Source organism: Sinocyclocheilus grahami, unplaced genomic scaffold (assembly GCF_001515645.1).
Source record: "Sinocyclocheilus grahami isolate Dianchi unplaced genomic scaffold, SAMN03320097.WGS_v1.1 scaffold33.1, whole genome shotgun sequence".
NCBI classification, from domain to species: Eukaryota; Metazoa; Chordata; class Actinopteri; order Cypriniformes; family Cyprinidae; genus Sinocyclocheilus; species Sinocyclocheilus grahami.
This window is the reverse complement of record NW_015505212.1, coordinates 3362067-3375043: the sequence shown is the minus strand read 5'-3', so window position 1 is coordinate 3375043 and position 12977 is coordinate 3362067. Positions and strand designations below refer to the sequence as shown.

The 12977-nt window shown below is 36.4% G+C and overlaps 2 protein-coding genes across 3 annotated transcripts; one reads left to right on the top strand and one right to left on the bottom strand.

Moving 5' to 3' along the window:
• The first annotated feature begins 224 nt into the window (after positions 1-224).
• LOC107580782 (CD82 antigen-like) lies at positions 225-3518 on the top strand. Its single transcript, XM_016266426.1, has 9 exons — positions 225-408; positions 511-613; positions 865-943; positions 1142-1257; positions 1355-1429; positions 1870-1971; positions 2089-2253; positions 2345-2428; positions 3155-3518. The coding sequence occupies exons 2-9, from the start codon at positions 548-550 to the stop codon at positions 3488-3490; spliced, it is 1023 nt and encodes a 340-aa protein (XP_016121912.1). The 5' UTR covers positions 225-408; positions 511-547; the 3' UTR covers positions 3491-3518.
• On the bottom strand, positions 1158-10078 carry LOC107580747 (uncharacterized). Of its 2 annotated transcripts, none has more exons than XM_016266395.1 (8): positions 9880-10078; positions 9549-9656; positions 9162-9218; positions 8405-8563; positions 8151-8322; positions 6592-6692; positions 6204-6352; positions 1158-1226 (listed from the first exon to the last, which is right to left on the bottom strand). In XM_016266395.1, exons 1-8 carry the CDS (start codon positions 9901-9903, stop codon positions 1178-1180), a joined length of 819 nt encoding a protein of 272 aa, XP_016121881.1. In that variant the 5' UTR covers positions 9904-10078; the 3' UTR covers positions 1158-1177. The 2 variants fall into 2 exon arrangements, with proteins under 2 accessions (XP_016121881.1, XP_016121887.1); XM_016266401.1 differs by lacking the exon at positions 1158-1226 and adding an exon at positions 6024-6103.
• Positions 10079-12977: the final 2899 nt, after the last annotated feature.

Sequence of the window (12977 nt, the reverse complement as noted above, 5' to 3'; positions counted from 1 at the left end):
GCTATGTTCTGCAAACTATGGCACTCCTTTGGTACATTTATGAAGCTGGAGAAACAATTATCTAAACAATCCATTGCACAATCACAGTGAAAGGAAATGAACCACGTGATCATTTTTCACATTCTGAGCTCTGTCCAAACCCCTCATTAAAACACAAAACACCAAGCACAACAGATGATTGTTAAAGTTAATCATTTATGTTGTTATGAGGAAGTGAACTTTCAGCTTGAGATGCCTTAGAAGGATCTCCAGGAAACCATTATGTTATCAAATGGTATATGAAACACACAGAGGCTACTTGAACCTGAGAAGAAAAAATGGATGTATAAAATAAAATCCTTCCGACAGTTTAGACTTTTACCATACTGAATTGGACAAATAACAAGGGAAACTGATAAAGCAATACAGGTAATTAAAACCTTCACCTTTGAAAGTGACTTTCTGTGACAGTTTTGTATTTAACATATTTGTGAAAGCTCTTCAAGTTATATGATCTTCGGCATCTTTTAGATTTCGTGTGGAGCTGTAACAGTTTGTTAAAGGCAACATGAAAGCAGACGACAAACTTCAGATCTTGAAATTCTTTCTAATGCTTGTCAATTCCTTCTTTGTGGTAAGACGAAATAACCATAGATTTGCATGTTACTGATAGAGACATTTCTTGTTTATTACTTACAAAGAACTTCCTGGACTGCAGTCAGATATATTAATCATACAGTGGACATTGACATACAGCCTATGATATGATTAAGCATGTGCTTGATTTCTGCCAGCAGTGTGCAAAAGCATAGACTTCTGCGCCCTTAACTTAATTCATGCATGGCTACATGTACAAACAAGTAACAATTTACATGATCTTGACAGATTCTTGGCATCAGCATTTTTGCGTGTTCTGCTTGGATTTTATTTGATAAGGACAGCTTTGTTAGTGTTCTCAGCTCTGGTAAGTTTTCCTCTTTGTCATAGCCTATCATTATTCAAATTAGGAGTTACATCTTACACAATGCATGTTATTGCAATTTGCCTTGTTACCTATAATAATGTTTTAGGTCATGATGTTTTCTCTAAAGTATAGTATTTGCCATAGACGATTTTTGTCTGACTTCGGTGTGTTAGTGAAGCAAAATGTGTGGTCTCTCAGGACAGGAAGTGAAGGGGGTGGCTGGGGGGCTCTTTTTCATCGGCCTTGTTGTGGTTGTTGTGTCCTTGCTGGGTTGTGCTGGTGCCTATTTTGAGAGCAGATGCTTCATCATATTTGTAAGCATGATGCGCATAGACACTAATAACTTTTACCCTGTTTTCTGATTTGCAATAAAAGCTTGCTGTTAACATTTCCTCTTCTCTATTTTTTTAGTATATGTGCTTCTTAATAGTCATCATTCTGGGTCAGCTTTTCATCACCTTTGTGCTATTAATACGAAGAGAGAAGGCAAGTCTTTACATTATTTCTTTATACTGTAAGGAAAACACAGCTGACTTCAACTTCACACACGAGATTCCACATTCAACTGGTTGATAAAATGATTAAACAAATTGTCTAATGCACATTTAATGAATGTCACCAGATTGAGCAGTTTTTGAGGGATAATGTGGACGAGATCATTAGGCAGTACGGACCTGCCCTGTAATTCTGGCTGGAATACACAGCTTTGGAAACGGATCAGACATCTATAAAACGGTAACATATGTTGCCTTTTTCCATCATTACAACCTTTTTACTTATCCTCCCTGTTTTAATTTACACACTAAAGCAGTTTATTTGGTGATAGGGCTGTGAGAAGGTTTTAGTGGACTGGCTAGAGATGAATATAATCGTAATATTTGGAATGGATGCTGGGCTTCTTTTGATTCAGGTAAGAATAAGGAGAGACCAAACAGTTTTTGAGGGATAATGTGGACGAGATCATTAGGCAGTACGGACGAAATGAAACCCAAACGTCTTGGAAACTTCTAGACAGTGTGCAGACTTCTGTACGTGCCTGATGTACACTTGAATGCAAGATGACTGTATGATTAGAACTATTTTATCTGACAATCTGCTATAGGAAGGTGTGTTTTTGATATAAGTGCATTTTCTTTTTGCTGTAGGCACAATGCTGTGGTAGGCTGACCTCAAATGAATGGAGGAATAACACAGTTATTGAGTCGCTGGGGGAGACTGACATCTACCCTTGCTCCTGTTTTAACGGGACCTGCCCTGTAATTCTGGCTGGAACACACAGCTTTGGAAACGGATCAGACATCTATAAAACGGTAACATATGTTGCCTTTTTCCATCATTACAACCTTTTTACTTATCCTCCCTGTTTTAATTTACACACTAAAGCAGTTTATTTGGTGATAGGGCTGTGAGAAGGTTTTAGTGGACTGGCTAGAGATGAATATAATCGTAATATTTGGAATGGATGCTGGGCTTCTTTTGATTCAGGTAAGAATAAGGAGAGACCAAAAAATGTAATTATTTTTCACACAATATATAACCAATTTAAAATATATTGTTGGTTAATTAAAAGTTAAGCATCTTGGACTTAGCTTAAAAAAATTTAAATAAATAAAAAAATCGTTGTATGTTTCTCCCTTGGAAGTGCATGTACAATACAAGTTAAACATCTTTGACTTATACAGCCAAAAATTTTTTTAAATAAATAAATAATTAATTGCTGAACATCTCTACCTTGTAGGTGTATAGTGCAACTCATTTTAGTGGTAGAGCTTAACTTGTATTTAACCTGAAATACAATAAAATAAATAAACAAAACTACAAATATTAAAAAAATAAATATTAATTGTTGTATATTCCTCCTTGGAAGTGCATAGTGCAATTCAAGTTAATCATCTTTCACAGCAAAAAATAAAACAAAATAAAAATAATTGTTGAATATTTTTCCCTTGCAAGTGTATAATCCAATTAATTTTAGTGATTGATCGTAACTTGTATTTAACCTGAAACAAATAAAATAAAATGAAATATTAAATAAAATTAATCTTTTTTAAACAATACAAATGGAATGCATTTTAGTGACTGAAGCTTAACTTGTATCTAACCTGTCCTGGAATATTTCTAAACTGAGATAGGATATTAAAAGTAGTATTTTAACATTAAAAAAAATCAAAATCAAAATGATTTTGTATAGTTTTGTCTCGTAATGCTCAGATTCTGCAGTTTATCTTTGGCGTCCAGACCTTCAAATGCATCGGCCGCAAGACGAGGGAACTGCATCCCAATAATCTACTGAACGACATGGAGGAGAATCCAGCAGCGCAGCCTGAACAACAGCAGTACAGTATGAAAAATCAGCAGTTTGATAGTCAAACCTATGACCCTCAAATGGACAGTGGCAACTATCATCACGGTGGATATGTTGACGGGAATTATGACCAGTATATCAATCCTGAATTTTATCCAGAACAGGATAACAGTCAAATGTACAATAGCCAACATAATTTGCATTACCAACAGGGCTACAATCAGGGATATATAGAACAATAGAATTACCATCAGAGCTACAATCCTTACTGAAGTCACATTTCTTCTCTCATGTAACGTGATCAGATTGGGATGGGCTAATTTGCTGTTTTAAAAATAGCATTCTGTACAAAGAGCAAGCTGTGGTCTGTGCCTGACCAAAGACATCTAAAACCTTCTTGTAAGACCATTGTTTTGTTTCACTAAGTTCAGGTTAGTGCCTGTTCCCAGGAGTATCATCTGTCATTTTAAAGACAACCAGCATCTTTTTCTCAAACAATTCATTCCAGACCTCTAAAATCGAAGGCTTTTTAAGACAAAATATTTCCGTAGAAGTCACAGTTCAGGGTCTGATGACAGACAATTAACTATCTCTCTTTTTTTTTTGGCAGATTTCATAAGTTTCCATTTTTTATTTAAATGCCCCATGACAAGTTTACAGGTATTGTATAACTGTAGTAGTGTAATTATATAAAAATACTGACCTGAAATTATAACCAATATAATATGAGACAATCCACACAATATAACTACCAACAATAATATTAAAACACTGTTATATGGCAAAAATATTCAAAACACTTTTTAAATAAAGAATAAAAATCTACGTTTTCTACTTGAACCATACAATTAAAAATAAACATGTTTTATATACAAAGGCTAGATTTACATTATTTGGATTAATCAATAGAGAACAAAAAAAAACAATGTGTATAAACCATTAGTCATCCTTTGCTTTTCGTGCCACGAAGATTCCTCGCTCTCGGTTGTGATATTCAGATTATTCGAGAGGTTGTTTTGTAAATCACTGCACACTCAGACCTGCTTTATGAGTCAAGACTTGATGTTAATGACACTGGGGGCCATTTAGTGTGAGTCGGCGAGTCAAGAGTGGGCTTTGACTGAAGTTTGATGGACAACACTCTCTATAGGCCATAAAGAGCGCCGTGTCTGTCTGCATGAGAGGGCCCTTTGTTACGGTCGCTTTGTGGTTGATGATAGCCAGGCTGACATTACCGACCTCGTGTGGTTATGAGTTGGCAGTCATGCTTTACGACAACAGTTGACAGCGCACGCATTGATGGAGACAAAGAGAAAGTTACATGGAGAGGAGCTTGAGATTTCCACTGCCCGTACCTGATTCTACTCTGGACAGAGTGATGCACAATGTGTCAATGGGGGATTTTCAGGACTGTCTGGGATGCGCTGGGACAGTGACACAAAAGTTATTCCAAAATAGCATAAAAGGGTCAACATGGTGAACATGTTCATCATAAAATAGTATAAACCCACAATGTCTCCAAACCCGTTTTTCTTAATTGTGTACAATATATCTATTATTTTATAGTTTGAAACCAAATAAACTTCTTCTCGTCAAATGTTCTACTTGAAAAATGTGTAAATTGTACTTTATTTCTTCAAAATAGCCTAAAGATAACTTGGTTTGGTATTTTGTTATATAATGCATTGGAAATCATACATTAAGTGCAGCTTAAGTGTTCAAACACTTTTTGGGGCTTTTGTTGTTCGGAAAGAAGCCGCATGAACATTGACTAATCTATCAAATCCGAACATTGAAGAATCTATTCTAATCTACTCAGTTGGTCTTAATCTCATGACAATGCCATTTAGTTACAGTGAGCAAGAAAACAGACACCGGAATAGAATGAGCGAGAGATGCTATAGCAAGTGAGATTGAATTATGGGACATGAGTCATGTTGACGTTCTTTACTATGTGAGCTCTTTTCTCATGCTCTCTGGCTTTCCCCATGTTGTCACGAAAACAATCAGCTCTTGTTGCACCGCTGGAGTGTGCAAGCATGTGGACTAGGCCAAACTAGTTAATAAAATGCAGCCGGACCGATGACCTGGATTACAGACCCTCTCAAGAGGGACAGAGACATTTGGTTCTTCCAGCCAGAGTGTGTTTGTGTGAGAGACACAGAGTTTGAACGTGTTAAAACCAAAGTGGATGAAACAAGAGCCGTCAGATCCTTCCCTCTTCAGAAGAACCGGATCTTGTGAGGATCTCATCTGGCTCAATATTGGTTAATAAACGAGTAGTAAACGGCAAAAATCTTGGCACTGTTGTCCCCCGCTCTAAATCAAACGTGTTTCTAGACAAGCCCGTGCTCTGTTCCAAAGATGTTTTCTGGTGCAAAATAAACCACTATCCTCATGCAATGGGGCGCTGGCACAAAAAAGCCATTTATCCTCCTCGCAGAGGCCTGCAGGACCAGTGGCGTTCCTCAAAGCCAACAAGCTGCCGCGGGCATCGCAGCAGACCAGCCAATGCGCTCATCAAAGAGCCACACTTCCTGCCGGATGAAATTCTCCCATAGTTTTTAGGATAGCATCCCGGAATATCAGACTCTCACTGATTAGTTAAGCCTGACACAAGTTGCGATTCGTCTCTTCAGCCTAATGTTTTTTTTGTGGTGAGCAGGTACAGCTTGATGAGTAAGTCTAGAAACATCTCATGCATCTCTCCTGGAACAGCCAAAATATTCCCTTCATTGTCCGCTTCATAAACCTGGAGATTTCCACCACAAAATACTGCCATTTCCAATGAGTTTCCTCATGCATTTTTCATTTAAACCTCTGTGTCTGCACACCCTAAAGAATCCAGCCACGCCCTGTAAGGATGCCACATGTTGATGGAAAAAAAGGCTTTGTTAGGTCTTGTTTACTAACTGGTAAACAGACAAAGACTTGTTGCAAGTAACAGACTGCTACCTGTCCTGCTGGCTGCTAGAGCTGGAATCAGGGTCCCCTTGCGCAGCTCCGCTGTGGGGCCCAGTTCTGCTTTCTTCAGCTCCGTCGTGGGGCTCATTCAAGCTGACTTCATGCATTCTTTGCACACAACAGCCGCTTCTTCTGAATACCTGTGGATAGGTATAGATTAAGATAACTTTGATGGATGACCAGTACTTTCTATCATAGTTGATTGACCTCAATGCATTTAGGCGTGCAAAATACGGGTGCTTTCAAAACAGAGCGCTGTCAATGCAAAAATGGCAAAAATTTCAACGAACGCCTTCAGGGCTTCCTCACTATTGTGACGCAAGCTACTGCTGCTGGTAAACATGGCTATATTGTGTAAAATATAAGGGTACTAACTTACCATCTTGACAGAGAGGACCAGAAGTGCCATGCTGGGGATGATGAACAGCGCCAAGAGCCCGTGAATCGCTCCGTTCATACCGTTCTGCTGTCTGCTTTGACCTGCCAGAACATAAAAGCACATTCCCTTCTTAGTTCTTGCGTGTACAGTACACTATATAGCATGAAGTATGTGGACACCTGAATGCCACACCCATATGTGTTTGTTGAACATTTCATTTGAAAAGCATTGGCATTAATGAGGTCTTTAATCTCCCTAACGGCTTCCATTTTTCTTGAAAGGCTTTCCAGTAGATGTTGGGACATGGCTGTGGGGATTCGCTTTCATTCAGACAGAAGAGCATCAGAAAGACAGTGTTAGTCTTCTCAATGTCATTTACGAAGAGCTTTAAAAAAAATTGTTATTGATACAACGGAGACAAAAAATAGTTATGATGACGATAATTAAGTTAAGTTATATTGACAAAAATAACTATTTTAATTGTGATTTTACTGTTGGCCATGAGAATATTATACGGAAAAAAAAAAACACTGCAAGATATTAACAATGGACTAACACAATTTTTCTAGAAAATTCTATATATATATTTTTTTTTTCAAATAATCCAATCATAGTTTATATATTATATCAGGCATTCCAAAACATTTTTTTGTCAGCGTAACTCCTTTGACAAAAATGTCTGAAGTACCCATCTATCACACACACACCCAACATAAACATAATATTACAAGTTGACACGAATGCACAAGAAAACCTGAACTAAGTTACATGCTAATTAGAATTCACATTGTGAATACGGTCTTTCTGTATTTAAAGCACAATGCATTAAAACACGCACAATGAATGAATAAAGCATTAATCATTCATAACACTGTATTGCAATACTGTAGTCATTACAATGTTATTATTTCATGAGCTCATGTTCTCACAACAAGGACAGTTTTTATATTCTGTTAAATGTTGAGATAAAATTCATATTAAAATGTTTGGATATTTAATTTAGCACTTTCTCAACGTAATATTGACTAAATGTAGAGGATATTTAAAGAATATATGTCTTTTATATTTATACATTTAAAGAATAATAGACAAAATGTTTGACTAAAACTATCAAATTAATGCAGTAAGGGCATCAGGTTTGGGCTTTGTGAAGGCCCGTCAAGTTCAGCCACTCCGGGACATTCGGTTTCACACAATTCTCTAGAATGTTATCACATGCTTGGATGGTGCTACACTCCTGTTTTACAAACAACATATCTACTGATTTACCGGCTATAGTGTGTGTTTTGCACACATGTACTCAAATTTTGCATGCATTTGCTCAAGTTTTAACAAATTTATGCGCAGCCCAGATGGAATCAGCATCCTTGGAACTCTGAAAAACAGCATTTTTCAGGCGAATTGGTTCTACATATCCGCCATTCTTTGCTTTATCATGTTTACATCGGTTCTGCAGAATTCTCATGTTCTCTTCCAAAAAAAGATTCCATCTAGACCTGCTCATGCATCATATACATTAAAAATCAACAAAAAAATATATATATATTTTGCACATTCACCTGGTGTGAATGGAGGAGCTGCGGGGATCTGGCAAGGAGGAGGTGTGCAGTCATGAAACTTGCCAAGTGTAGATCCAGCCGCTGTAAGAACCTCTTTAACATGGCTAAAGTAACGTCTAGTCGGCCACTTTCCCCTTCTATAGTGGCACTCGAATGTTTGCATTGTCACCTCCTAGAGAAGACAAACAAACCAGAGTGAACCGACAGCCACGACAACGTTTCAAAGAATGCAAATGTAAATGCAAGGAGATTACCAGCTCCTCATTGTCCAGAGTGAAACGAAAACCCTCCAGCATTGTTATAAAAATAGTGATGTTCACTTTATTGGTGGACAGATTGCCAAACTTGAGGGCCAATGTTTTTAAACTGCTTTCGACGTGATACAGGTTCACATATAGCCAGCAAGCTCCACCCTTAGATATTAGAAAAGAAAACATGATTAGGTGTCACTTGTGGAACTGTCACAAACCACAACAACTGTAATACATAATGTTTTATTGGATAATAGCCCTAAAATGTATTTGGACACTTAAGTCACACTTAAAAATGTAGTCAATTGCATGATATTCAAGCCGGGTGGAATTTTAATTTGAATTACATTTGAATGCAAAACTTTTCAAGATATAATGTTTGTTAGGTTTAAATGATAAAAACAACAAATACATTGTTTAAACTTAAGAAAATATTATGGAATATAGAAAGGTATTAAGACAGTTTACAAATGTATGTGAACTACACCTGCTAGGAGAACTAACTTTATGCAATCACTAAAATTCACTTTCAATTCAGCCTTCGCAAAAATCAGAAAAGTGAAGTTAGTTCAGAGATAAGCTTTAGCATCATTTGTTTGCCACATGGTTTGGTATTTTATCTATTACAAATAAAACTCATACATGAAGTGCGGTTCAAAGAGTGCAAATACGAGTTTGGGCCACTATAAATGTATCCACATGAATAATAGAGCAAACATAGTCAACCGTGTCATCAAATATTAGCATTTATCACGCTTACCACATCCTTGGTGATGAAGCGAATAGGTATTCTGTAGTCACTGGGAATGTTTTCACTCTGACGGGATGAAAATACAAGAATTGGTTGGTTGTATAGCAGAAAAAAACATCCTGACTAGCAAAACATTTTTTGTAAATGTCATTGATTTCCCTGCTGGGAAAAAACAGCTAAAACTAGATGGTTTATTGATCTTAGCTGGTTTCCCAGCCCATTAGCCTGTTAATGGTCTCCCTGCATGGCTAAACTGATCTTCAGCTAGACTTCCAGCATCAAACCCCCTCTAAAATAGCTTTCAGACCAACTCGAGAGACCAATAAACCATCATCCACAAAGTAAGAACATTGAAAGCAAGAAAACAATGAATAAAACTTCTTCTGCAAATCTTACCAGTATGTCCAACGTGGCCACATCATCTGTTAAAGGGCTTCCAAAAACACCTGAGCAGGTCACAAGCCCAGAAAAAAGCAACACTAATACACAAATGCTTTCTCCGATCTACAACGAAAAAGTCTCAATGTAGTTACAGTCATTTAGACAGTAAGTAACGCGCGCAATGCCAAACACCTATCCAGCCTGAACACGATCACAGGATACATCCTAATCGTTTCACTAAACTACCCCTATAAGTAATGAAAAGTAATCAACGATTGCATAATTTGTGTTAGTTGAGCCACCTCGCATTTGGTTACGCTGTGGGTGTGCGTGCGCGTGTACTCACCTTAACCTCCCTCATGTGGAACATGGGAATATTAAAAACAAATCAGCCGTGACTCCTTACTTTCTTCGTTTGCCCCGACAACGGAATGCAGGCATGTTTCCACCTGTACATCTGACAGGAGATAATCACAGGACGGGCTCGGGATCAGTGGTTTTGGCGTGTCTTTCTCCTCCGGTCCCGATGGAGAGCATGGCGTGCTCAGTGCGCGAAGCCTGAGCGCAATTTCGCCCTGCAGCGCTTCTGTGAACTGAATGGGGGCGGATGGACTTGTCCTCTGTGTTTAAGAGGTAGGGCGCTTTGACTCACTTATAACGTGTAAAATAGAGAAAACCATTCAAGGAAACCTGGGTGACTCATCCAGACCTCAATCACAAGTGACAGTGTGGGAGTTTCGTATGGAAAAAAGAAAAGCAAATGTTAAACCAGCCTAAGACTGTTTGCTGGTCTTGGCCGAGTTGAGCTGGCCCCCCTAGTGCTCCAAAGTCTAAAACCATCCCGACCAAATGAAATGAAAAGTACCTCAAACCAGCTGAGAAATGGCCAAAATCCCTCTTAAAAACAACTGCACCAGCCCTCTAAAAACTGTTGAAAAGTGTCCCAAACACCCTGAAACAATGGTTTGCTGGTCGCTCAGCCTGATAACTTGGAATTAAAGTGGTTTTGGGCACATTTCAGAAGGGGCATACTGTGAGACCTGCTAAATACAACTTAAATTTAGCTAAGACCAGTTTAAGATGTTTTCTTTTTCTGTTTAACAAGGTAATAACAGTCTGTAATTACAAGATGATCCACAAAAGAATTGCACAATAGTACATGTAGTTCATTATTAACACCAAATAATTACCAGTATTAAAGGAGAAGTTCACTTCCAGACCAAGATGTACAGATAATGTACTCACCCCCTTGTCATCCAAGATGTTCATGTCTTTCTTTCTTCAGTCGTAAATAAATTATGTTTTTTTGAAGAAAACATTTCAGGAATTATCTCCATATAATGGACTTATATGGTGCCCTCGAGTTGGAACTTCCAAAATGCATTTTCAATGCAGCTTCAATGGGCTCTAAACGACCCCAGCCGAGGAAGAAGGGTCTTATCTAGCGAAACAATCGGTCATTTAAAAAAAAAAATAATAATAATAATAAAAATGTAAATACTTTTTATTCTCAAACGCTCCTCTTGTGTAGCTCTGCATTGCGCATGCGTGCTCTCTACAGTCCCGTTCGAAACAGTTAGGGTAGGTCGAAAAACTCCCATCTCATTTTCTCCTTTAACTTTAAAATTGTCCTACATGACTGCAGAAGTGTTTACAAAGCGAACATGCAAAGAAGGTCAAACGCCCAGGGGCATAGATCACGCGGGGGACGTGTCCCCCACACTTTTAATATCATGTTTGCATAGAGGTTTTCAAGAGCCAAGGTGTGAATAAATATAGATTTAAATTCAGAGAGACAGGATAGTCTGTGCATGATCTGATGTTTTATTCGGACCCAGAATAAGGCAAGATGAACATCACGGAGCGCAAAACACTTCATGCAGTGTATGTTTCATTCATACTGGAAGCCGGAGGAGGCTCTCCAGCAGAAAGTTGTACCAGGAAATCCCAAATATGGACAAAAGCGTCTATGGCTGTATGAAAACAGTTGTTTACTTTTCACAGAAAAACAGAAACGCTTGCAAACCTGAAGACATTAAACATATGATTGCGACAATATATGGTGTATTTGTGCTTTCTACAGTCATCTCCAGGTAATAAATAAAGTGTATGAACAATGCAGTGCTAATTGACATAGCATTCATTACAGTATAGAAACTATTCTGGCTTATTATGTGATAATTAAAAAATATATATGTGATAAATGTTTGTATTATATAAACAAATCATTATTATTGGTTATTGTCCAGCAGTGTATCTGATTTCTTATCCAGTTAAAAGCTAGAAATAAGAGAAAAATTAAAGTTGCCTATACACTACCAGTCAAAAGTTTTTGAACAGTAAGATTTTTAATGTTTTTAAAGAAGTCTCTTCTGTTCACCAATTTATTTGATCCAAAGTACAGCAAAACAGCAACATTTTGAAATATTTGTACTATTTAAAAATAACTGTTTTCTATTTAAATATATTTTAAAATGTAATTTATTCCTGTGATTTCAAAGCTAAATTTTTAGCATCATTACTCCAGTCACATGATCCTTCAGAAATCATTCTAATATTCTAATTTGCTGCTCAAAAAATAAATAAATAAATACAATTAAAAAAAAGAATATATATATTATTATAATGTTGAAAACAGCAGAGTAGATTTTTTCAGGTTTCTTTGATGAATAGAAAGTTCAGAAGAACAGCATTTATCTGAAATAGAAATATTTTATAACATTATAAATGTCTTTTGATCCATTTAAAGCATCCTTACTAAATAAAAGTATTAATGTCTATAATTTCTTTTCCAAAAAAAAAAATTACATTAATAATTGCGGAGTAGAATTTTTTAAGGTTTCTTTGATGAATAGAAAGTTCAGAAGAACAGCATTTATCTGAAATAGAAATATTTTATAACATTATAAATGTCTTTTGATCCATTTAAAGCATCCTTACTAAATAAAAGTATTAATGTCTATAATTTCTTTTCCCCCCAAAAAAATTACATTAATAATCCTTTTTTTATTAGCACAAAATACACTGTAATGTGAAGCCCAAAAATTAACACTTCATTATCTATTTATCTATCTACACAGACACACACACACGTATTATTACTAATTATTATTTAAATATATTGTTTAATAATTTAAATTGTTCATAGAAATAAAGTCTCCAAATTAATATTAATGCATTAGGTTTTATGAAATTACAATACATATATTTAATTGTTCATTACTATATATAAATTATAACTTAAATATAGTTTAATAATATTTTAAATTGTTCATAGAAATAAAAAGTCTCTATGTTAACATTAATGCATTAGGTTTTATGAAATTACAATAAATATATATAATATTTAATTGTTCATTAATTCATAACGATTTAATGTCATGGTTGAACTGTACCAAACATAACTTTATTTTAACTAAATACAAATCTACTTACCGTATATTC